Source organism: Lutra lutra, chromosome 1, assembly GCF_902655055.1.
Source record: "Lutra lutra chromosome 1, mLutLut1.2, whole genome shotgun sequence".
In the NCBI taxonomy this organism is placed as follows: domain Eukaryota; kingdom Metazoa; phylum Chordata; class Mammalia; order Carnivora; family Mustelidae; genus Lutra; species Lutra lutra.
In genome coordinates this window covers 182,501,567-182,528,503 of record NC_062278.1, presented here as the reverse complement: position 1 = coordinate 182,528,503, position 26,937 = coordinate 182,501,567, and the positions used below count along the sequence as shown (strand labels likewise).

The 26,937-nt window shown below is 46.9% G+C and overlaps 1 protein-coding gene across 1 annotated transcript in view; it reads right to left on the bottom strand.

The window, feature by feature from the left end:
- PDZRN3 (PDZ domain containing ring finger 3) overlaps positions 1-25,573 on the bottom strand; it is a 246,090-nt gene extending 220,517 nt beyond the window's left edge. The window contains exons 1-3 of the mRNA XM_047746711.1: positions 24,717-25,573; positions 9,779-9,865; positions 3,700-3,807 (exon numbers count right to left, since the gene is read on the bottom strand). Of these exons, the coding sequence (XP_047602667.1) occupies positions 3,700-3,807; positions 9,779-9,865; positions 24,717-25,439 (918 nt within the window). The 5' untranslated portion in view covers positions 25,440-25,573. The remainder of the gene's footprint in view (positions 1-3,699; positions 3,808-9,778; positions 9,866-24,716) is intronic.
- Between the last annotated feature and the right edge of the window lie 1,364 nt (positions 25,574-26,937).

The following is a 26,937-nucleotide window of genomic DNA, read 5'->3' as shown; positions in this document are numbered from 1 at the left end:
AGCTCAGCCTTTCTTATCAGGCCTTTAGAGCCCCCGGAGATGGAATCCAAGCAGTCAGGCCGGAACAGGGGAATGCTGACAACTCTGCTCTGAGTAGCCCACCTTACACCCTAAGTGTTGGACTAAGATCTAATCCAGGGATTCTCCCTGGTACCCCCTTCATGTCCTGAGAGCATGCTGGAAATCGGTGGGGGCACTCATGGGCATAATCAGGGTGGGGACCAGAGATGCTAGAAGTCCCACAATGCGCAGAGTCCCAGGCACTGCACAATTATTATGTTTCTACTGCGACTTCCACATATTCTGCCAGAAAGTCAGGAAGGTAAAATAACAAATGCTTTAGAATTATCTGAGTGGAGAACCTAACTCTCCATTACATTTAAACACTAAGGGTTCTTCCTTTTTTTCCCCCCCCAGTTTAAATATATACAGAATGTACACCCTGTTCACAGCAGTACTATTCACAACAGTCAAAAGGTGGGAGTAAACCAAGCGTGTCTGTCAATGGACAGAGAGAGAAACAAAATGCAATACATGCATCTATACACAGAGTGGCACAGTACTGAGTCTGAAAGAAGAGGTAATTCTGATGCATCTTCCAATATGGACGAACCTGGAGGGGGAATCCTGCTGGATGAAATGAGCCAGATGCAAAAAGACAAAGACTGTATGATTCCTCTTACATGGGGTATCTAGAGCGGTCAAGTGCATAGAAACAGAAAGCAAAATGGTGGCCTCGAAGAGGTGGGGCTAGAGAGGTGGTGGGTTGTTTAAGGGGCACAGCTCCACTGTAGGAAGATGAGAAAGTTCTGGAGATGGATGGTGGTGACAGTTGTACGACAATGTGAACATACTTAGTGCCACAGAAAAGTAAGATTAAAAGTGGTTAAATTTTATGTTATGTATATTTTAGCACAATTTTTTTATTTTAACACAATTTTAAAAATACACACACACACACACACACACACACACACACACACACACACACGTGGGCAAATCACAATAAGACTGTACTTCGCAGTGCCAAAACTTAACCACAGCCTGCTCACCAGTGCAGGAAACCAAATCACATGACCCCAGGGCTCCGAGTCCCCAGCACCACCCACCTGCGCTGGCAGCCCTGACAGCGGGGACCTCGTGTTCAGTCTACAAGGAGGCACAAGCACCTGCAGCATCATGGGGTCTTCCAATGTCGCTGTGCCCGTCCGTTTACATCCTGAGGATGTATTTTATTATCAATTACCTTCCTTTTATTTTTCTATTATGGCTGATAGAGAGCTTACAATTAGGTGTGTGTGTGTGTGTGTGTGTGTGTGTGTGTGTGTAAATATTACTTACAAATTTCATTTCATTGCAGGATGGGTGGCCCTGAGAAAATAACTGTCACAAAAAAAATGAAGGGAGAGGGCCTGCCTCTGAGATGGGGTGGGGGGGACCACCACTCCGGTCTCAGGGCAGAGAGAGGAGTAGGAGCAGAGGAACTGCTAAAGATGCTGCACTAAGGGCCAGACTCAGTGAGTCTCCATCAGTTTAAGATAAAAGCACCCTCCTGCAAAAATAAAGGTTCTTACAGTGGAGATCTTGCGGTCGTCTGCCCACTCCCCTGAAAAGGAAGAAATATGGTGGAAAACTAGAAAGTGCCTGACTCTCCTTTGTGATGAAACACAGGCACACTTAAAATAATCAAATTCATGCCTGGTAATGAGCTCCGACAGAGACGAGGTGAACCAGGGTATATATTTTTCAGTCATGGGAATCACTGTATCCTGTCAAAAGAGATCAGGATTTAACCAAAAAGGGCACAGTGTGTCAATTGCAGTGACACATATATTGTTGCTCTATTGTGCTCACCCTTCTTTTCCATCTCAACACGGGGCTGTGATTAATATTTTACATACTATCCAAAAGAGGAATGTGACTTACCAGAAACCGTCCTCCACAATTCAAATACGGATTCCCCCCTTTGCCAAGAGAAAATCCTGCCCAGCTGTAGATTTCTCATTTGCAAAACATAAGAGCAATGAAATTCCATTACTTAGAGAAACTGGCTGTTCCCCCAAACCCTTGGCAACGGAAGCTATACTTATCTTTCTGAACAATAGCCTCAGAAAATGTATTCTCTCTTTAAAAAAAAAAAAAAAGAAAGAAAGAAAGAAAAAAAAAAGTAAGTATGCCTTTGAGCTCTTAAGAAAGTGCTCTTACACAAGCAAATTCCTGTTATGGAAAATCCACTTCCCTGACCTGGGAAGTACAAAGAGGGACCCCAAAACAGGCAGTAGAAAGAGCTCCAAGTTTCAGAATGCTTTGAAAAGTCAATGGGGATGTAACAATATTAATAATGTCCTGAAAACAAAATCAAGCATCCTTTTCATATGTCCGTTACCACAACATACCTGCTCCCTCAGAAGAATGAATCTTAGACCCTAACATGTTCAGTTTGCATTCCCTGTGAGGTTGAACTGTATGTTTTCCCGAGGATATAAATGCTCCTCAAGTGTACTGCTTTGCACATCGTGAAATTCATCCAAACAAGACTGGGAAGGCGAGACTTTGTTCTCTGTCTTCCAGGCTCCCTTCCCCGGGAGAAGCATGTGGCCAACCTCCAGTGGCTTATGTGAACTTGGCATATAGCTTATCTCACTGTCCGAGTTCCCACTCGATCCAAGGTTTGGAAACAGACCACGAAAACACTCAAGAAATACAGACGCCCTGCTGATGTGTTTCAGCCAGCGTCAGCAGCGTCAGGGCGGTTTTTCCGGTTCCCCCTCTAACTTGCCCTATCGTGGCTATGGCCTGGGGGGGCCTTTCTTGTGGGATTCAACATACCATCCTGCACTCTCCTATCTTATTTCTTCCTCACAGGAGACCTGACAACTTATCCATGTACTGACCCATCAAAAGAGCAGTCAAAAGGGTCGGCAAAAAGGAGCCCATTGTGTCCAACTTTGCACCAAGAGCCCATACCATGAGGCAACGAATAATTCTTGCCCTTTGGGCAACCTGGGGCATCCGAGGACGCTGTGTGACCCTATCCCAGTGCGCTGGGTGGTGAGGCGAGAGGTCTTCCTCCCCCCAGAGCAAATCCATGAACCTGCTCTATAAAGGCTTAAAATGCTCCGCGAAGACCTGAAAATGAAGAATTCGGGGCGATGGGAGTGACGATCCTGACCGTCGACCTCTGCCCACACATCCCCGGACAGTCACCTCGTACTCCACATGACAGACAAACCCAGCAGAGAGAACAGTGCATCCATCTGTAGCAACAACTGTGTGCCATGAGCCGGGAAGACGCGAGCAGACCTCCAGAGCGGCCCCCGATTTTCGCCTGGTGAACGACGCGAACGCCGACACAATGTGCCCAACAGAGGTTTGTTCATCTGGTTCTAACTAACACACAACTCTCCAACGGCTTTCGCACAGAGCTCTAACTGAAGCATACAAAACAGATGCAAGGCCTCGGGAATTCAGCCAAATTGCGAACATGCCACTCATAATCTGGCTTCTCTATATTTAACATAAACAAATCTTAACACCGAGGCAATCAGCGCTCTCCATCGTCCCACACAACGGGAGAGTTCTCTTGACCAGCCATCCACCAGCTTAGGCCTCCCTTCCCGAGCAAACATCTTGCACCCAACGAGACGAAGACGCGATGGCATTTGGCCTATTAAAAGACACTAGCCAGCGTTCACATACCTCAATAATCCTGTCATGAATTTGCAGGCCTCCGTCCTTGGCTGCCGGCCCGCTGTCAACTATTTTGGATACAAAGATTCCTTCAGTGGATGATCCATCTTGGTTGTCCTGTGGGTTAAAAAAACACACATGAATGCTAGGCATTAACTTGGTCATGAAAATAAAGCTTACACTCTTACACTGCAATGGACTCCTGGTCATGTCAAAAGTGGCAGTGGGGTGAAGGCCCATCTGTTACCCCTAATTTCTGTTTCAATCTAAAATTAACATATACACATGGTAAAATACCTCAAACCATACCAAAAGGTATTTAAAAGAAGTCACTGCCACCCCCTACCCAGGGTCCTTTTCCCCATGTAGTTCCTATCTGCAGTTTACTTATCCTTTGCGAAACATTTTTCATAGATCACTTTCCTAAACATGTCTCTGATCCTTTCTCATGCACACAGATGGTATGCGTGTGCACAGAGTACGCTCTCCCCACCCTGTGCATCTTATCTTGCCTCTTTCACTTAAGTCCAGAGGCAATGCGGTCTCCAATACCTTCCTACCTGTACTACAAAATATCCTTTGCAGTATGTATCTGGAGCAAATCCCTAGTAATGGAAACATCAAGTTCAAGGATACATAGATTGGATGGATGCTGCCAAATTATGCACTGATAGCTCATTAGAGTGTCTTCCCAGCTCAGAGTACTAGCTCCCCAGCTCAGAGTACTATTCAAACTTTTAAATAGCCAATAATCTGACTGCGAAAATAGGTGTTTTATATGTGTTCAGATTTACACCAGAAAAGCTCACCACCACCCCCCAAGCCTAATAAATTCTCATCTCCAATCTGAAATTGCTTTAGATCTTTCAAAGTCTGTACCGAAACTTTCTGGGAAAGGCAACGGCTCACTGCTCAAACTCCTTCCTTTATTTAAAATCAAAAGGTTCAACAAACCCATAAAAAAAAACCCTCACAGCTTGTTCATGAACTTCTTTCCAAACAGCACTGGGATGAATTCTATCCAAGTGTGTGGATTAAGTTTCTGGTGATGAACAGATGGATTTGTAAGTTAAATGGCACAAGCATGTATTGTTGCCAAACAAAAGCATTTGAAAAGTAATTTCAGGATCTTCCAGAAAAACTCCAAATCTTACGATCATAGTAAATTCTTCGCCATTAATGCCATTAGAAGATCTATTTTAACAGTAATTTCCATACATAGAAATACATATAAACTCCATTTGCTAAGAAGTGACTATGAAAATATAAAATTTTTCTCTTTATTTTTTTTTTTTTTGACAGAGATCACAAGTAGGCAGAGAGGCAGAGAGAGAGAGAGAGAGGAGGAAGCAGGCTCCCCGCTGAGCAGAGAGCCCGATGCGGGGCTCGATCCCAGGACCCTGGGATCATGACCTGAGCTGAAGGCAGAGGCTTTAACCCACTGAGCCCACCCACGTGCCCCCAATTTTTCTCTTTAAACAGAAAAAGAAAACCCTATATTCTAAAGAGAAAAGGGATGACTTTAAATGTGGTTTGATCAACCCTTTCCAGTGCAAGAGAGACGGCTAAGGGTGAGAAAACGCACATTCCGTACCTCTTCTCTCTCTCCCTCCCTCCCCCCTCCCCCCTTTCTCTCAAAGACACACGCACACTCTATAATGTTATAAATAGGATTCAAAAGAAACCAAAATCACAACCTAAAATGAGCATTAACTGTTCTTCCCAACATTAATCCCCCCATGACAAAGATAGGTCTCTAAACTGCCATCTGGATTCTATCAACACTCTCCCGAGAGAGAAGGGTCAGGGAGGATGTGGGTGCTGTACTAGATCAACTATCCTCAAAAGGCAGCCCTGCCCAGCATCACAGCACCCTGAACTGGCCCACCACACACTAACCCTTCACTGTCTGAATTTCTCCCTGCCTCCTTTGTCTCTCACAGCGGCCTTATTAATGCACTCATCCCGGGGCATTCGTGGATCACCCTACATGCATTGCTCAAACAGAAGTACACAGCTGTGTGCAACAGCTTCTATTTACTGAATGTATACTACGTAGGTAGTGGGCACTCTGTGTCCCGTTTCATCCTCACAATATCCACAAACATTAATACTTTATTTTTACCCATTTCATAGATGAAAAACCCAAGACAGAGAGGTTAAGCAACTTGTTTGAGGGCACATAGCTAAAAAGTAGCATAGGTCAATTTCAAACGGAGGACAGGTCAACTCCCTTACATAAGCTCTAAGCGCCATCTACAAAATACACATGAATTCAAAAGTTCCACATTCCAGGCTATGGAATATTCCTCTGGACAAACCCAAAGAGCCTCAATGGACCACAGAGGATTTATGGACAATCTTGAATTCCCTAAGAGGTGATGTCAATATACCCAAAGAAAAGAGATCCGTGCGCTTACTCTGAATTAATTGCTTTGCATTTCTTGGCTGGAGAGGAAGCCGGAGAAGGGGGAGGGGATTTTTGGCTTGGTTTGTTTTGCAGAATACTACATCATGCACAAGTAATTCTTCTTAGGAGAGCAAGTAAGTTCAAGCAAAAAAAAGAAAAACAGAGGAACAGGCAAAAACAAAGAGCAAAATTCAGGTTAAATTAAGACAGTGGTAGGAGGTAGAAACAGAATGCAAACGAAATACAGAGAGCCCCAAATCAGAGAAAGCCAAATCAGTTCCATCCTGGATAACTAGACTTATAGATAGATAACTAGACTAGACACTAACTCAGTGTCTCTTAAAAGACGTCTCCCTGCTCCTTAGTTTGTTTGGCTCCCCTCCTAATACATTTTAAGTCAGAGCTATTTATCAAGGTGAACTAACAAGGCTTGGGATTTGTTTTGTTTTGCTGGCTTGAGAAAAGGAAAAATAAAAGGGATTGTTTTCATCCCAGGGGTACCTGACAATGAAGTGTATGTGCCAAAGGCTGAAGTGAAAGGTCTGATACGCCAAACTCGACGCCGTCTCTTTAGAAACTTAAGAATGAATGAATGAATGATGTGGTTTTACTAAGAGCAGTGTATCAAGCAATGAAAAGCTTTATGTCAGCGCCCGCCAGGGCTGGGCCTATGTCACAACCCAACCAAGCTCCTAACACAAGAAATCGTTGGGAAACACACATGTCATGTGTACCGCATTCTACTTCCAGTACTAACAATGAGTGTGCATTGTTGCTCATCTTGGCTTTTTAGCATGTTCTCAATGACCTGCCAGATTTCCAGGCAACAGTTCAGAATACATTTAGGGTTCATTATGTGACTTCTGCTAATCAGGACAAGTTTAAAAAGACAAAAAAACAACACTATTGCAACCACATGCATATGGAATTAGACTTTCCTCCAAGGGACATGCATGTAGTTCTTGCAAAAAGAACACATGAACTGAGAACACTTACGAAAGCTACAAAATTCACTCTGGCTTGCAATCAGCCTTTTAAAGGAGAAAAAAAATAACCTAAAACATGTACTTTGATAAGCACAAGAAAGCACCATATTCCAATGAGGCTGGGAGTGTCTTTTCATTTCCCGGGAAGGACAGAAAACAAACACGTAGTAAGTTCTCCAACCATCACCAAAGACACAAGGCATGCCTCTCCATTTCAAGCATTTTTTAAAATTTTTTATTTATTTGTCAGAGAGAGAGAGAGAACGAGAACACACAAGCAAGAGGAGTAGCCAGAGGGAGAAGCAGGCTCCCTGCTGGGCAGGAAGCCTGACATGGGACTTGATCCCAGGAGCCTGGGATCATGACCTGAGCCACCCAGGAGTCCCATTTTAAGCATTTTTCAAACATTGGGCTCCTTTTTCCTATACACACTCTGGTGAGGCAGAGAAGGGACCTTCCTGGTTTGCGTCCTTTCAGCCTCGGAAGTTTCTGCGACAACTAACAGTAAAGTGCATCTGGGTTTGCTGAAGTCACTTCCTAAAACTGGTAACAGTGGGGAGAGGAGGTTAAATAATTATGAAGCCAAATGAAGGAAAGCCTCTGTTACTCATGCTCAGTGGTAAAGCAAAGCACGTGCTACAACACGTTCTGGGGGTAAGCTGGGGAACACAGACCGGTGCCAGTCCTGTGGTTTCCTGGGACCATCTACTCAGACATCCAAGTCCCAGTCCGCTCCCTCATCCCTCCCCTTTGCTGGAGCACGTGCCCCCACCCACCCCTGCCCCCCACAGCCAGGATACCAGCAGACCAGCACCATCACATGCTGCCTGGTTGCTCAGCCAACTGGCAAACGAGGAAAAAGAAAAGGAAGCAACAGGACATAAATTCTACAGTGTCTTAAGAATTTCAGTGAGACAATGCAACAAACCACCCTGTGTGCCCATCCCTGGGGCTCAGCAAACTGGGGGTACCCCCGCCCCATCCCTTTCTTCTCACAGTTTAATCTCACTGTCTCAATGGTTCCCTCCTGTAGCTAAGTTTTATAGGGCAGATAATACATCAGTCCATCACTTACTGATGACTGTGCATTGCCTATCCCTAAGCTATCATTTCTTACAATAAAATGTGTGTTTTCAAAACTCTGCCTTTGGCTACTCCTCCTCACGCTCACTCCCCCATCTTCTCCAGGTCTCCTGACCTCCTCCTGCCCGCCCCGCGACTCCTGCGGTGCTGTACTCTTTGCAGCTCCCCCAGCTGCCAACTCCAGGGCTATTCCAGGCTTCACGCGGGCTGCCCTGGGCCTGTTCACTTTCTTCTAGCTCAGTGCTCTCCCCAGGTGGGCCTGTGCAATGCAGGGCACTGGCACGACGAAAGGACGTAAGAAAAACTGTATTCACACTCATGTTTTAATTTCATCATTTAAAATGCTCCGTTTTGCATGAAACTTTTACAAGTCACATAGAATTAGTTCAGCAGCAAATATATAATCTAGAACTAACTAAATAAGCTCACTTTTTTTTTTTTTTTTTTTACAGTTAAGCGTGCTTAAAGAAACATCGTATATGGGCCTCTGATCTAGCAAACTCCTACTCATCCTTCAGAATACAGCTCACATGGCCCTGCCCCAGGATACCTCCTACCCAGGGGTGAGCCAGATCCAGACACAGAGTTTAACCACATCTGGATGCCTGGCATCTCCTTATCTTTTAAGACTCAGCTTAGTATTTCCTCCTCGCATTCCTGATCCCCCTGGCCAGTGATGCCCCTTGCTCCTTGGCACCTACTATCTGCCATCCTACCATTTTTCTGCTGCATCACATTTCCCAATCTGTAACTGTGACATTTACTTGTTTCTTGCCTAATGTCTCCACCAGGACATAAACTCAATGACCACAGAGACCCAGTGTCCCTGGGCTCCAAAGTGTCTTCCAGCTCCTCCCAAACAGCCCCTACTCAACACTTATTTGTTGCATGAAGGAATCCAATTTCCCTTGGACTACTGTTGTCCTTTGAAGGTAACAAACAAGGAAATGATCTGCCAGAGACAGAAGCAAGAGATGATGCCCATTCAGATAAGCTGGCGTGAAAGGTGAAATCTTGCAACATGCCCCTTGCCACGTCCCATCCCTAGGGTCCTTTCCGCGGACATGCTCCTCCCCGTTCAACTGACTGGTCTGAATCTTGGCCTCTCCTTCCCGGAGGAGGAGCTAATGATGAATGGGGTGGACAAAAGAGCTGCAGGGGGAGAAAAAGCAAAGGGATGCTGCGACAGCCCACGAATGAGGGAGTCGTCTCTGTCTAAGGAAGAGCTGACCAAGCGGAGCCCCAGCTCCGACTTCCGGTCCCAGAGCCCACGCTCCAGCTCCGTTGCTCAGTTCTAAGTGCACGCATCTGCCACAGCTTCCTGCAGCTCCACGGCTCCACCACCAGACATGCCCCCCCCCAAACCTAAACAGTTCAGATAAGCTGTTGTATCTCTAGGACAATGCTATTTTAGGAGACCACAGCTAAATAAAAATCCCTGAGGATGAAGATGTTAGATAAACAATGAACTCTCTAATTACAGAAAGCAGAATGAGGTAAGCAAGGTTTCCTACCCCTCACTACCCCACCCCCCCCCACCCTGCCCAACCTTGACCCCTCCTCCCGCTGCAGCAGGGCAAGGAAAAGCACATTTTAGTAATCAACATACCACACACGGCCGGCCACCGATAATATTGAATCCCAGGGAGCCAGAGTCCCGATGTAGGACAAGAGTCAGACTTTTGGTTTCTTCACCCTGCAGGGAACAAATGAGTTCAAAATTTTACCAACAGGGAATCGATGGTGGCAATTTTCTCTCTACCTAAGTGGACTCAAGGACTCTTAGGTCATCCTTCAAACTGCTCTGTCTCTCGGGCAGTTTAAGCAAGGAAACTTCTAGGGCCCCAGCTGAAACAGTGTCCCGTGCCGAGGAGGTTACGGACATGCGTAGACCCCGCCGCTCCCTGCGGTGCCCACGTGAGAATGTCTGGCGGCGTCCACGCACGCCTGATGAACATCGCCTACCAGCGACTCCGCCGTCTGCACACGCATCCCTCCTCCGACCGGCCCATCGCACGCCGGCTGTCTAGACAGCGACTTACTGTTTGCTCCTCAAGTTCTCAACAGCAGCATTCGTGTTCTGTCACGGAAGGTTCAAGGAGCAGCGCTCTCGGAAGTCTGAGCGCATGAAGCCTTGCCAAGAGTCATCTGTGTGTGGGAGGCTTGAGGGGAGAGCAGGCCGTGGAAAGGCCGACGCAAACGTGGAGGGGAAACGGAGCCTGCATCTTTCTGAGAGGGGGAGAGGGGCCGGTTCACAAAGTCATTACTGTCCAGGCCATCGGAGATGCCGGGCTGTTTAACAGAAAACACTCTGTTCAGAGGGGGCTGGTCGGCGTGAGCCCCTTGAAGTCACGCAAGCAGAGGCCACCCAGGCAGCTCGCACAGGCCACGCTCCACAGCCGCGAGGGACACAGATGCCTCGGCACCTCGGCTAACACTCAAGGAACAGACACGTGAGTAAAAGTAGATTTCCCTTTCTGTGTACGCGGCCTCTAACCAAGCTCTGACAGGCACCGTCAGCTCCCGGAGCACCTCGGAAGGGTTTCCGAAGACCGGAAGGACGCAGGTGCGGACCGCAGACACTCGCAAACGCTTCGCTCACGGTTTCTGCATAAACACGGTATTACTTAAATGCTGCATTTTTAGAAAATGTGAAATACTCCATTAACCAACCCTAACAGCTCATCCGAAAATAGATTTTATTCTTATGTTTACGGCCTCCTGATGAAACCTTTTCCTCCTACTTTTCCTGTGGAAAGAAACGACCCCATGTGAAGGGCACGGATTCGAGGATCTGCCCCAGCCACACTGGCAAGGGAAACCAGGCTTTCTGACAGCCAGCGCCAACAGCTTTCCTGCAGCATCGCGCCATGGACTGAGGGAGGGTTCACTGCCAAACGCTGGCAGCAGACGGATGCCCAGCAGAACCAAAAGAAAAAGAAAATAATACAAGTAGATGACCAACAGGCCTCAATACGTAAAATTACCTCCATGCTTAAAGTTCTTAGTAACCACAACTGTGTCTCATGACTAGTGCACAGCAGAAATAAAAATATTTGAAATTTGTTAAAATTTCAAAAATGTTACATAACCCTAAGCATCCATTGTTAAAGGCTTGTAAAAACAACAATGACAATTTTTCATTAAAAAAAGACAGTCTTGGGGTGCCTGGGTGGCCCAGTTGGTTAAGCATCTGCTTTCAGCTCAGGTCGTGATCTTGGGGTCCTGGGAACGAGTCCCACATGGGGCTCCCTGTTCAGCGGGGAGTCTGTTTCTCCCTCTCCCTCTGCCTGCCACTCCCCCTGCTTGTGTGCTCTCACTCTGTCAAATAAATAAAATCTTAAAAAAAAAGAGAGAGAGAAAAAAAGTCTTTAATGAAAGAACTAGGTGTCTTCTAAGAACGATGAAACAAAATATTCATTTCCACAAGCTCACTTATTTGATACATAGAGTATTTTAATATAAAGAGAACATGTCTCTTTCAAGCTACTGCACCTCACCAAAAGCAACAAGGCTTCTATAATAACGTACTGATTTTTCAAAAAATATTTCCAATCCACAGCATCGCCATCCAGAGCATCTGTGTGTCAATGGTATCGATCTGATTAATTTGACCTGCACCAGTTAACAGGCAGCAACTGTCAAGCTGCTGGAACAGAATAAACACTCAGGATCAACCTGATAGCTTTGAAATGTAAACGTAAGCATTCACAAACTCAAAGAGTTCATATCTCTTTGCCTTGGGAAAGGATAATCTTGGTAAGTCCGTTTCTTGGCCTGCTATGTTTAGAGGGGTGGAAAAGTTAGAAATACACTGGAATTTGAGTGAGTTATCATACACAGCTACATTTCTGGCTTTCATAATTAATGATAGAAATTGCACAGTTACTCGGTAATCCAAGGCAGATACCTCCAGTCTGACAATCTGCAATGATGCATGGACTAGAACATGCGGACAAATTTTCCAGGGCAGTTTTAAATCTACTGTGTGATAACCACTTATTCTTTCTAAAAACGAAAGAGAAACAAAGAAATTGTATACTGCATTAACAGTGATAACAGCTAACATTTATTGGCAGCTTATTATGTACCAGAAATGATATTAAACATGTAACTGCTTTATTTTCTTTAATAAATCCCACCAATTTCATCACCTCGCATGAATACCACCCTCAAGATACAGGTGGGAAGAGCTAGTAAGAGGTCACACCAGGATGTAGACCCATGCTCTCTGATTCTGGACCCCACTTACTCTTCCGCACCACTCCCTTTTCATGTGGAATGTAGAAAAGAATGCCACAGAGCCTAGCAGTATCTTAGGTCCTTCTCAAGATGGTTCAACTGTTGGAGTTCCAAAAAGTTCCTTAAAGGAACTCATGATAGGATGTCTTACTCAGGAAACTGATGTCAAAACAAAACTCCCAACTATTCACTGAACTATTTCTCTCCCAAAGACCCAACCTGAGATGCCCGGACACCACCAAGTCTGTACCCAGCCTCAGAGATCTCTCTCTAGGAAGAAGTGAGACAATGCCCGAGACACACCATTCCTTAGGCCAACAGCTATTTGCAAATAACGTTCTGAACAATCAGGTTGACCATCTACACCTCCTTGCCTGTCACAATCACTGGAAAGAAAGAAGGAGTGCTCTCATTTCTGCAAGCATCTTGACAAAGTCTGCTGTCCAGGAGGGTTACAACAGGCTTTAGGTGCCCTTGCCTATTTGAGGACTGATTTGCAGTAGTGAACTACCACATGGAAGATTCAACACACGATGCTGGGAGCAGTAACAGGAGAAAAGAAAAGCTCTGCCGAGGCTAAATTCCTTTCATTTCTCCATCTAACTTTTCCTCAGACACCATGAACTTGCTTCCGGCTTTCCCTTTCCATTCTCCTCCCCTGAAAGCAACCTTAACTACCCTAATTTCTAATTCTTCAGAAAAAAAACATGAATAGAGAATTTAATCACTGGACTTTTGCACAGCATATTTAACATGTGAACATTAATTCCTGTTTATCATTTAACCTATTCCTGAGCTGAAAATGCATCAGGATAAAGAGCATTTAAATAATTCTCATTAAATTATACTCCACCAATTAAAGAGACGTAAATATGGAACAAGGGCGAAGGCTCACATCGATGCTCCTTTGCTTATTTTTGACAGAGAAGATGTTAATGAGCGGCTCTTTCATCTAAAGGAGATTTAACCAATATTGATCTGTTTTGGTAGTTTGTCATAACCCATGCTTTGAAATTTTCCCAATGGCCTGATGAAGTAAAACAAAGAAGGGGAAGAGCTCAAACTCACATCAATAAAGGATTATCTCAAACATCAGCTTTTTAAAGCAGGCATTGTATCCAGGCTCTACACCTGAGAAACTGAGGTTCCAAAACATTTGCTTAAGATCACACAGCTGCAAGGAGGGAGAGCCAGGAATGAAGGTCCACGGGACTCCAACGTCCATGCTCTTTGTACTCTGTGGGTACATTCTGGCCCCATATCCTAAAATCCCTTTGCCTCACAAGACTGAGCCTTCACATTAAAATGTCATGAAGGATTAGACATCTAATTAGTTTTGTAATTAGAGTTTTAAGCAAGGTTCCTCTGGACTGTGTAATAATAGTGGCAGGGATTAAGAGTGTCTATTATGCCGTGAAGGGTATCATAAGAGTATTACGCTCCCCCCTACACAGGAATGAGGTAATGGTTAAGATCTTGGGACTCCAGGGTCAGAACCTTAGTTGAGTTTCCTCATCCACAGAATGGGGATAATAATGGTTTCTCCTCATATCACAGGGTTATGAAGAAGCCTGAATGAGATAGAGAGTCGCTGACAAGGGCCTCAGCACAGTGCCTGGCCAACAGAAGTGCTCAAAATACAAACAGAGCACAGTGTCTGGTGGACACATTCCTGCAGCTCAGCTGAGGCCATGACACTCTTTAAGCACAAAAATGACCCTGCCACAAAATCCAAGCCATAAAAAATGTCTAATCCCAAATTAACTTAGTCTAACTCAAGCAAGTCTGGGAGAGCAGGGGCCTGAAGTTAAGTAAAATAGGATTATTATATATCCATTGTACCATCTGGCCATCTGATGGGAGCTCCTTCCATTTATGTGTCTTTTTTTTTTTTCCTCCCTCAAAGTCTGGAGAAAGAGTGGCACATTCTAAGATGGATGATTAAGTGCCAATAGACAGTTCTTATTCTAGAAAGGGCAGCAGGAGACAAGACCACAGTGGGAGCAGCTCAGCCCAGACCGTCAGCGGAGCAGAGCTAGAACAGGTAAAGGATATTGTCCTGCTGAGAAACAGGGATGAGGAGGGGAAATCAGACAAATGACACACCCAGGGGGCACCTGGGTGGCTCAGTGGTTTAAGCCTCTTCCTTCAGCTCAGGTCATGATCTCAGGGTTCTCGGATCAAGCCCCGCATCGGGCTCTCTGCTCAGCATGGAGCCTGCTTCCCTCTCTCTCTCTCTGCCTGCCTCTCTGCCTACTTATGATCTCTCTCTGTCAAATAAATAAATTCTTTAAAAAAAAAAAAATGACACACCCAGGCCTGAGGTAGGGGGCCATGGGAACAAAGAGGATGGGGGAGCAGGTGTTGGCTCCCAACAGCATAGGAACAACAGTAAGCCCAAGGATCTGTCGACTTGGATCGAGAGAGCAAAGCTAGAAGCAGCTGGGAGATGGGGAGCTAAGGGTGTTTGGGGATTGCCAAGGCACTGGACTGCTCTGCGTCCCACCACATCAGTGCTCTGATGGGCTGGGAAGAAAAGGTGAAGAGTAGAGGACAGTCGACAACAACCGAAATGGAGAGGGGACGGCACCTCCTTGGCAGCTCTCCTTTGTGCTCTCCCTATTCTCCTGCTCTTCCCTGATGGCAGGTGTCTCTTCCCTTCAGGAGACAGAGACCTCTCACCAAAAGCTGGGTGGCAGATGGAAAAGGAAATTTCTGGAGTCCAGTGACAGCCCGGTCTCCTCAGGGTGAGGCTGGAAGTTCCCCAGCCTCCACCCCAGAAGCAAGTTCATAGCTGGGCCCTTGCTGCAGTACAGGGTCTCTTTGGGAAGTGTTTAGAATTGAGAAAAAACAGAGATGTCTCAGCCTTGGAGAAGGAGACGTGGGCCACCACACCCTAAATAACGGCATGAACAGTGCGCAGTACTTATCCCAGTAAGTCACGAGCAGAAATGGAAGCTCAACGCACAGGAACACAATAGTTGATGGCTCTGAAAATAAGCTTTGCTATCATATTCAAACAAGTACGTATGAGATCAAAACTTATTTTCAACTCAAGGGCTAAGTGGACAAGAATTTGGGGGGAAAATGAAAGTCACGGTGGAAAAGGCAAAAATCAAATGTACTTTGTCAAAGTCATCTTACACAGTGGCTGGGTTTTGTTGTTGTTTCTGTTGTATTCCTTTTTTAAATGTCCAAGAACATGAATTGTCCTCTACAGGCAAGGTCCTTTTTCCTCTTAGTATGGCTCTGTCACCGTCCTCCTCCCAACTCTCTGGCCTTGGAAGCTTGGATGCGTGCCATCTGTGTGGTGGCCCCCAGAGCCCATCCATGCCACTGTCAATGTGAATTCTTTCTAAACACTCCTTTCCGCCCCATGTTGGGTGTTCCCCAATTACTGCTGTTGTGGGACTCACAGCCGAGAACTGGCTGGACTGGAAAGCTGCCCAGCGGGTTCTGAGAACTGTAATTGACTGACCGCTAGTCTGTGTATCTGGGGTGACGGGACACCTCTCAGCCTCAGATTATGCAAAGCTCTCCGAGAGTCACGCAGCTGGGAAACAGCTCTGTCTGTAGGCTAGCGACAAGATAGCACAAAAGTGTGCAGCAGCGGAGGGGGCTGGGAGACCAGGAGGCAGAGCCGGCTGCGGGAACTTCGGGAACCTCCATACAGAAGAGATGAGGGTGTCTTCACTCCCTACACTAAAATGTTTTTTTCCTCTTTGTTATTCAATTCATGTTTCTTGTGGTGAGGTGGCTTGGGTCAACCTCCTCCCCTCCAGAGAATTCAAACTCCAGTTCTAAAGAAGGGATATTCTTGGAGGAAGAACAGCAGAGGAAACTCTTCAAGCCTCAAACCGAAGGCAGTCACGGGGTTGACACAAATGAGCTGAAAATGGTTGGGATAGCCAGTGGAAGTGTTAGTGGTATGTATCTGTCCCAAGATAGGTGGTGCAAAGAGGAAGAGGCAAAGGGCATGGAGAAACAGAAAGGAACAAAGAAACAGCTTTTCCAGAGTCATTCTACCTCCAGAATATAAATATTCAGCATATAAATAAACTCATCCATAAGCCAAACAAGTTATTTTTGAAAACCAGTGGAACAGAAGTATTCCCTAGACCAAAAAAATATGTATGCATTTTTCAGTCTGTGGCTGTTTAAATAATTTGAGAAATCCCAAAATACCTATTTCTCTATTCCCAGGAGTTTGATTTCAAGTTTATTTCTCTAATTTTTATCATCAACTCATCTCTTTCCTGATGACCTTCCACAAGCAAGGCTTCACCAAAAAACAAGCAAGAACAATCTTACTTAAAGTACTACCACATTTGCACATTTCCATTTGATGAAGTATGGGGTACTTCAGGCTTTGAAATGCCAATAGTCAATCCATGACCCACTCTGAAGCATTTTCCTTCCCAAATGTGAATGCACCCAAGGCTTCCCAGGTATAACATTGTAAGTTCTTGCTTACAGGAAGGCAGGTGATCTGCCTGGCCCCCCTCTTTTGAGCCTTGTCAGTGTTAGGGAGAGACAGATACAAATACACCCAACAATCCCTTAGTCTTCATGTTGTTCACGAGCTTTGACCTGCTCCTTCCCAGTCCAGGGCTGCTACCCAGACAGTGCCACTGACCTGCACCTTCCTCGTTCACCCAGTCCCTACCACTAGAACTGGTCATTCAGGGCAGCATGAGGCTCACAACAAAACTGTGGCCCTGTGAGCAAGAGCCCCCGTCCATCTTCTCCGTTACACCACTTCAGATTTCTAACGTTTCTTAAGCACCTTATTTAAAGAAAATCTATAAAACCTACAGGTGCCAGGCGCTTAATAGATGTTCAATAAATGCTTGTTAAGTCTTACTGTGCACTTAAAATACATCATCTGGTTTAACCCAAAACCAGCTCTATCAGCCTACATATTATCCCGTTTAAGAGGTAAGAGAAGACAATTACGGCTTACAGGAGGTCACAAGAGGCCCTCAACAATGAGACAGAGGAAACACATGAATCCTATTATCACTGACTCCAGGGTCTGGATAGTAACCACATACCAAGCACCAACTCGATTCAGGGTACTCGGAAGCCTGCCTGTTTACACAAGGCCTACAACCAACCGTGACCCACATCCGGAAAGGACTGTATCTGATCTGTGTACAGCAGAGACACAGGACACCTGACAATAGCTTCTATAAAAAGTCTAAGGGTGGCCTCTCTGCCTAAGACTCATTTCTGCATAACCAATGCTTACAAAACAGTTCATCCCTCCCCATTCCCGGGGAAGAAGCTGCTGCTGGGCTCAGTCACACACAGCCTGCTTGGTGTCTCTGTCCCCCAGGTTCCCTGCGAATATATATATGGAATGGGTGAGAAAGATGGATGCCTGTGTCCATCTGTTAGTTATTTTCTTTGCAAAACTAATCATTATGTTATACCACTTCCCTTCTTTATTGGAACAGGCTTATTAGGACCCCATTAGTTCGGGGGGACAGAAGCTAATCCACATCTAGAAAGCTTCAGTGAACAAAGAACAGTAAGACTTGTGTTTTCAAAGACTCAAGTGCATGTCTGATTGATCCCATGGTTTAAAGCTGTTCAAGTTGACCTTTGTATCCACAGGTGCCTATCATGACGTCCGGCACATTGTGCATTAGAATGTGAGGGGCTAAACTGCAAGAATACATAAAGAAGGACTGCACTTTCTTCCTGACATCAACCACTCTCTAAATCATGAGCATGAAAATTAGAGAAATGAGTCACTATTCCACCCAGGATACTACGTCTTTAATTATCTGTTTTTGTTGAAATCTCTTTCATAGGATCTGTATTATATTTTGTATGTTCTACACCAGAACTATGAGAACGGGAGTTAGGGCATGAGAAGAACATACTTCATCAGCACGGACCAGAAGCCATCAGACCAACTAAATGGAGCCAAAGGAAGGTGCTGGGGGATTACTTTTCCAAACCTCTGCTTCTCCATCTGTAATATGGAAGGTAATGCTTTGTGGGTACCTACCCCCACAGGGTCTTTCTGAGGATGAAATAAAATGATGTGCCTTCACCTCCAATTAACACAGGGTTTGCATATAATAACAGTCCTCTAGAAACACGTATGAGACCTCACAGGAAACACGGCCTCAGGAGAAAATGCTTTTCTTATAATGGTAATGGTGTATAACCCTGGAGTCAGCCGCTGGGTTCAAATCCCAGGCTTATATTAGAATCTGTGGAACTTTTGGCTTTAAACTAGTTTTTATCTAATCTGTCTTATCATCTGCGCCTTTTACCAAAAAAAAGGAGCTCGACCTGATGAAAACGATGGAGAAGCTCATATATGTGCTTACACAAAGCATCCTAAGTAATATTTCTTGGTCTACAGTCTAACACATAACTGCCTTACAGATTCTTAGGCATCTAACATTTTTAGAGAAGCAAGCAACACTTCCAAGTGCAGAAAGAACCACTTAAAAATACCTATCATCAGAATTCTTAACTCAAAAGTTGTTATAATCATTTAATCCAGTGTAATCCAAATCCATTTAATCCAGCAAACACACTGTAAACCAAATCTTAATTTTCTTTATAACACTTAAATGAAATGGATTGACAGCCCACAATTCCCTTTAGCTGAACTTGGCTGTTTTGTTAGAGGCACTATGAAATGGTTATTTGCTGAAGCTTTCCAGAAACAGAAAATATACTGAAAGGTTAACACTCTGATAGATACATTTCAAAGTGTTTGGACATCTGGAACGCCTTTTGATACAATTGTCTATTAGATTTACTTACCTCCAGGAGTTCTGAAATGGACAAAATCGTTTCTGGGATTTGGTGCTTGATACAATTTGATCTGGGTGGATCTAGTAGAACAAAAAGAATGCCTCCCAAAAACCTGGGAACAATTTTGTTAACTGGGGGGGGGGGGGGGTGTCACCGAAAAACACATTCTTTTTCAATACAAGTGCAGTGTTGGTTAGCAATCTGAAAAGCTGTGATGGCTGACAAGACAGTCATTCCAATTTTGAGTTCACCCACTGAACAAACACATACTGAGAGTTTACAGTGTACATCAATCTGATGCTCAGAACACAGCCCTGAAGAAGATGGACATGCTCCCTCCTGGGGAGACACAATAAAGAGCCCTTCCAATTACTCAGTTACAGCTGTGATGAATGCCACGCAGGAGGAGTACCAATGTGAACATCTCAGGGCACCAGACCTGGTCTGGGAGATCACATAGGGCTTCGTGGAGGTGGTGATGCTTGAGCTCGGATGGAAAGGATGGAAAGGTTATCTAGTGATGAACCAACTTTAAGTGCTGACATAAAAGCAGGGGTTAGGAGGGAAGAGTTGGAAAACTTGCAGATTACCTAGTGATTAGCTGGGAAGACTGTTGCAAGTAGAGAAAAGAGCGAGTGCAAAGGTGGGTGCAGAAGTGGGTGGCAGGCAAAAAGGAGCTTTGGGGCATATTCATGGAACTGCCAGAACCCACTGAAGCTGGGAAGAGACAAGGAATACAAGCAGACAGGGGGAGGCTGGCAGGATCCAGAGCACACTGGACCTTATAGCCATGCAACAGAAACTGAAAGGCAAATGCAGGGTTTAAGAAGTTAAAGTGCTATCAAGGGGCACCTGGGTGACCCTTAAGTGTCTGCCTTTGGCTCAGGTCACGATCCCAGGGTCTGGGGATCCAGCCCCGCATCAGGCTCCCTGCTCAGCAGGAAGCCTGCCTCTCCCTCTCTTACTGCCCTTGCTTCTGTTCCCCCTCTTACTGTCTCTGTCAAATAAATAAGCAAAATCTTTTACAAAAATAAAGTACAATCAGATTGACATTTTGAAGAGATGATTCCTGGTGCTAGGTCATTTTAGGGGATCGAAAAGGTGCATCGTGGAAGCAGTGGTGATCCAGGCAAAAGATGATGGTGGCTAAGACCAAGGCCGATTTTGTTCCCCAGGTGACAGCCGGCAGTGTCTGGAGAACTCCGAGACTGTCACGACTTGGGAAGTACTACTGGCATCTAGCAGGCAGGGGCCAGGCATGCTGCTAAACATCCATGAAACCAGGAAGACCGTCCCCCCAACACAACGTGCACACAAGAACTATCTGGCCCGAAACGTTAATAGGCAGAGTTGGGAAACTTTGGTTTGCACCATGGTGACCACTGGATGGGGATGGAGAGGAGGGCAAAGGTACAAGAAGTGCTTTGGGGGTAAAATCAATAAGACTTATTGATGGGCTGGATGCAGAAGTAAAACAGCAGAAGGGATCGAGGACAAGGCTTCTCCGGTTTTTCAACATCTCCAAGAAATGTTCACAAGTGTCCCTTCCTCAGAAAGCCAGAGAAGTCCGCTGTGAAATGCTTTTGCTCTCAGAATCGGCGGGGGGGGGGGGGGGGGGGGGGGGGGGGGGGGGGGAGGGTCAGGGTGGGAAAACAGGCAAGCAATAAAGCTCTTCAACTTACTCAAGCATCCCATCACCAAGTCTGCCAGTGCCCAGACGTGGCTTCCTAGTGGTTCAAGACGCCTGTCAGGCTGTGGTTACCTACTGTATAACTGCGAGGCCATCTGGGTTCTAGGACTTTACCCTGGTCTTTCTTTCTTTTTTTTTAATTTATTTATTTGACAGAGAGAGAGATCACAAGTAGACAGAGAGGCAGGCAGAGAGAGAGGAGGGAAGCAGGCTCCCTGCTGAGCAGAGAGCCCAATGTGGGGCTCGATCCCAGGACCCCGAGACCACGACCTGAGCTGAGCTGAAGGCAGAGGCTTTAACCTGCTGAGCCACCCAGGTGCCCCTACCCTGGTCTTTCTTAAAAGGAGGAAACCAATACCTGTTTGTCTCCGTCCATACCTGAATCCAACTAAGTAACTACTCCAGGTGATAGGCAGACCAGCATCACCTGGGAGCTTGGGAAATGCCAACTCCAGACCAGCTGTGATGGATCAACAGCTGTAGGAGCAAGCCTCAGGAATCCTGGGTTTTAACAAGTTCTCTGGGTGATTCTGATCACAGGGAGGTAGGTTTGAGAAGCACAGCCCCGGAGACACAAAGTGTATGGAGGTACAGAACAGACAAACCCTCCGTACTCAACTAGTGTCAAAAACCTGAAAGTTAAGATAATTTAAATAATGCCAGATCAAAATAAATAAATAAATAAATAAAGCATGCCAGATCATTTTCTGAAACAAGGTCTAGGACTTTAAGAGATGGTATTGAAAACTCTTCTGAGTATTTCTTATCTTACTTCAGCTTCTAACAGAGAGATAAACATTAGGACTTATTACAAAAAAAAAAAAAAAAGTGTTGTGCATGAGAGTTTCCAAGCAATATAAATCCTTCTGCCTTTTGGAAGAGAATAAACAGTACCCAGCAGGAGCAGAAAGTCAGCCCAATGAAATAAACAAGTTCTTAAACAGCTCGCAGTGGGAGAGGGTTTTCTGGCTGATACAGGAACAGCAAAAGCCTTCAGCAAGGGCCACGGAGGGTTAACTTTAGGGCGAGAGCCACAAGCTTCCCTAAGGCCTCAGCTGAGGCCAGCCAGGGTCTGAAGCCAGAGAAAGGAACTCTAGCAGACTGCAGGCCAGACCATTCTTGGCTGTCCTTGAGACTAGCGCTGAGGTGCACAGAATTCCAAGGAGGGCTCCAACTCCAGAAGGGAACTCTCTCTGTAAGCTCAAAAAGCAACATCTTGTCCCTACACTTAACACCCTTGATTATCCCCCCTCCCCTCACAGCTTCAAATCCACAGTTCAGATTCAAGTATCATATTTTGGGTTCTGAGAGAGGGTTTACCCAAACACTCCAGAAAGAAAACAGAGAGGCAAGAAGAAATAATAAACTAGCTTAACAATGAATGATGTATAAACTCTGGGGTAGTGAATGGCTTATTTATAAATAAGCGTCACTTAAAACTACGCAGGAAGCCCGCGTGACAGCATAAACAAGAAAATCTCAGGAACTCCTTTGCCCCAAACGCGGCGCCTGCTAAAAAACCAAGCTTTGCCCTCTGTTTTGGTGACTCGCAGGCTCACACCAGTCTTTTGTATGCTGTGCGGTCCTGGGTGAGCCTCCAAGTTGTAAATATTTGCCCTTCGCCCAGAGCTGGCCGGCTGCTGAGACTGCAGCTGACAGGCCAGTGGGCCAGAATGAGGGGGGTGGGGAGACAGGGAAACTCACAGGCCTGGTGTGCACGTATGGAAGGGGGGGTTGGGAGAGCTCAGCGAGAGGCAAAGCAGATACAGGCCCCTGGGGGCCCCTGGGGCAAATATGCTCTACTCCAAGGCAGCCACAGGGGATAGTCAACCACAGAGAAGCACGGTGCTCCTCCGCATTTGTCTCAAGTGTGGACTTTGCAAGCAGGGAAACCCTGGTTTGCAACAGGCAGTTTGACACATCCACACCCCAACCTCAGAGAACACTTGGTAATGTTTGAAGACATTTTTAGTTGTCACATCTTGGAGGCAGGATGGGAGTCCTACTGGTATCTACTGGGTAGAGGCTAGAGATGCTGCTCAACACGGTACAATCCAGAAGAGAGCCTCCTACAACAAAGACTAATGGGGCACACAGTGTCCATACATCCCAAGGTGGATAACTCTTGATGTGAACCTGAATCTCCACTCTGTCCCGAGTCACAGTATAACTCTGGACCAGTTCTATGACGGCGCTGAGCCTGCCTCCTCCTCCTCAAAGGATTAAACAGATAATGCCTGTAAAGTGGATCCCACATTTGCTGGCACATAATAAACACTCAAAAAAAAAAAAAAAAAAAAAATGGGACTTGCGGTTACACCGAGACACAACACAATAGTGCTTAAGACCTGGGGCTGGTGAGGCGCCTGGGTGGCTCAGTCGGTTAAGCATCGGTTAAGCATCAGCCTCCGGCTCAGAGGACCATCTGGGGGTCCTGGAATGGAGCCCTATGTCAGCTCCCCACTCAGCAGGGTGTCCGCTTCTCCCTCTCTGCCCCTCCCTACTTGTGTTCGCTCTTCTCTCACTTGCTTGCTCTCTCTCTCAAATAAATAAATACAATCTTAAATGGAAAAAAAAAAAAAAAAAAGCCCTGGGGCTGGAGAGACCAAGGCAGGAGGGTTCAGAACACAATTCTGACACGGAAAAGCTAGGACCCAGGCACCACTGAATGTCAACTGGAGCTTGTTTTTTTCATCTACAAAATGAAAAGCATCACACCTGCCCCACTTGATTAAGAAGGAAACAACTGAAAGTACTTAGCATAAGGCCTAGAGCAAAATAAGCCTTCCAGAGTAGTGGCCATTATAATTACACCAAGGACCAGCACCAGATGGCCCAGGGGTAGATGTTAAAGATGACTGCAGGCAACATTTATGGAGCATTCACTCTCTCACAGTGCCAGGTCTTTTTAACATACTCTCTCCCTGAAGGCTGACAACTACCTATTCTACATTTAGGGAAACTGAGGCACATGGAGCATAAGCCACACTGTCACTCACTCACTCACCCGCTGGCTAACAAAAAAAAAAAAAAAAAAAAAGCCTAAATTCTAAAACAGTTCCGATTCCACAGGACTTGCTCTCAATTCTTAGTTTATATTTGGCGGAGCTTCCTTTTTTTTCTGGAATCCCCGGATGAACGCCACAGGCAGTGCATGGCTGTGTTCCCCACACCCGCCTCCCCCCAGCCTCATGTCACATCTCTAGGGACCAGTTTCTAACTTTAGAGAGGCTAAACTGTTTGTTCAAGGTCAGCCAGCTAGCTGGCAGCAAAGCCCGCATCTAAAGCCAGCTTTGACTCCAGGGGCCTGCCTTCTGGCAGCCTTCTGAACTTACTCAGAACTGTGTGTTTCGTTTACTCTTTCTGGAATTCCTAGGGATGCATAGATATAGTTCACCCTGTCTGTCAGTATCTCATCCTGTCTGCCACGTGTATAAAGCAACTTTTCAGCCTTAACAGAGGTCAAGCAACTACCCCAAGATCACCTAGCTTATCTGAACATTAAAACCTTTGGGCACCATTCTGACTTCGGAGCGGCGCTGCTCACTCTTACTCTACGCTGACTGTGGGTTCTTTTTAGTCCTTCCAGACCCCTGGAAGCTCTGCTGTAGCTACTTTACATCCTGCGTGCCTAAACCTTAGGGACCATAGTTTCCAAGCTTAAACTGCTTCAAGGACCTGCTCATGGTGATACGGCTGGTAAGCAGTGGGAAAAGGAGGAGGTAGGGATGCTCGTGGGAAGTTCCAGGCATCCCGGGCCCCAAGGGAACGGGAGGCGCCCGGGGTACCCAGGGGACCCCGCGGGGGGTCGGGGCTGGTGGCAGGAGCCTACCTTGCCGCCGGGCGGCGAGGCCACGCAGCGGCTGAGCGAGTCAAGACGCGCGCTGTATTCGGTGAACTTCTTCTGGTAGCGCAGGGCGGTCATCTGCAGCTCCAGCTGCGCCGCGGCCAGCTGCGCCACCAGCGACTTCTCGCGCTTACCCGCGCGCAGCGCCTCCTTCTTGAGCGCCTTGTGCAGGGCGCCCAGGCGGGCCTGCAGCGCTGCGTTGTGCGCCCGCAGGGCCCGCGCGCAGCAGTGGCCGCCCGCGCGCTGCTCGCCGTGCGTCAGGGGCAGCCCGCAGCCCTCTTGGCAGCGACCCACCGGCCGCGCGTCGCACGCGTCGCGCATGTGCGCCTCCACGTCGCGCCGCAGGAGCACCTGGCCGCAGCCCGCGTGGCGGCAGCGCGCGGGCGCGAAGTCGCAGCGCTCGAGGTGCTCGGGCAGCTGCTGCAGCTTGACCACCCGGTTGCAGCCGCGCGCCGCGTGCGCACACTTGATGTCCAGCTTGAGGATGAGGCGCTTGAGCGGCAGGACGTGGTTGAGCTCCTTGGCCGACAGGCGACCGCGGCAGCGCGCCGGACAGCTGCCCTCCTGCACCACCCAGGGCAACACGCAGCCGGCGCAGAAGACGTGGCCGCACGGCGTGGTCAGCGGGTCCTCCAAGACCTTGTGGCACAGCGCACACTTCAGATCCGGGTCCACGTCGCCGTCGAAGCGGTCCAGCTCGAAGCCCATGGTGGCGGCCGGGGCCCGGGGTCGCCGCCGGGCGGCCGGCCGCCCCCTCCCTCCCTGCGAGGCAGCCCAGACACGCCGGCTGCGCCGCCCGCACGCTCGCTCGCTCTCCCCGGACTGAGCCTAATTGCTCCAGACTTCCTCGGAAAATGCCCGAGGAACAGGACTCCTCCAGCCGTATATGCGCGAGCGCGTGCGCACGCACATCCTGCCTCGGCTGCCTCCTGCCCGCCCCCTGCAACGAGGAGGAGGCTGGGAGGCAGAGGAGGATGGGGAGACCCAGAGGCTCGCCGAGCGGACTGGCCCGCCCAGGACGTCAGCCTGAGCGCTTCTACCCGGCGACTGCTCTCTTGAAGTTTTCGCTATAAGATACCCACACAAGCCGAGAAAAGCTCACTAAGTCTGGAACCGAGGCTGCTGCAGTGGCCCAGACGAGTTGTCCCGGAGCCCTTTCCCGGACAGATCCCGACATTTTATTCTCCTCCCCCGCCCTCTCTTTTCTTGAATGATTGCAGAGAACGAAAAATATTTTGAGGCCCGCTATCTCGGCACTTACGGTGTTTATTTATTTCATTCCAGGGAAAGTTACAGAGCCTGTGGAACGCTCCTGCAACTACAGTTCCGATCAGAGGTTCGGCGGACCCCAGCGTTTGGTCAACCCAAGGTTGCCGGGACCGGAGGGCAAATCTACAGGGGCGAATTGCGGGGACTAGGGCTGCTCTTAGGCTGTCGGGTTGGGAGAGGCTGGAGTGCTGGTTGGTCCACTTCACTAACACTTGTGAAGTGTCCGCGCTTCTAAATCGGTCCCTTTAAAAATCATCAGCACAATGCTGTGAGAGTATTAGCGCCATTTAAAAATTATTTTTACTGCATTACAAAAGAATATACGCTGGCCCTACAACATGAAAAATCTCACAAGTAGAGATCTTAAAGAAGTTCCCCATTACCCACCCACCGCCCTTCCCCAATCCTGTGAATTGTGTTCCTTTAGTTTAGTTTAGTTTTTTGTTTGTTTGTTTGTTTGTTTTGTTTTGTTTTTTCCTTTGTGTATATTCCATTTTCCAATCGGGGAAACTAAGGTTGGAAGAAGGAAAAAAAAATCGTCCTGTAAGATCTCCTACAATAGTGTTTCTCAAATTTTAATGTGATGTGGATTCTGATCGAGTAGGTCTGGGGCGGGGCCTGAGAATCCACATGTTAAAAGAGCTCCCAAAAAAGGCTGATGCCCCGATCCGTGTACCTCCACTTGATTGGAAAGTGGCCATCCATGAACCTGCACATTTTTCTTCCACTCTAAGGCAACTTTTCAAGCAGCGAAGTAAGTCTTGTAATTTTCAGCAATACTTCTGTGTGTTGAAGGAATACTTAGGGATCTCAATTTAGATGATAAATATACAGCATCATCCATGGATTTGGTGATTTCTTTTTTTTCTCTCCCAAGGCTGTAGACATTGCTTGAAAAAAACAAAAACAAAAACAAAAAACAAAACAAACAAAAAAA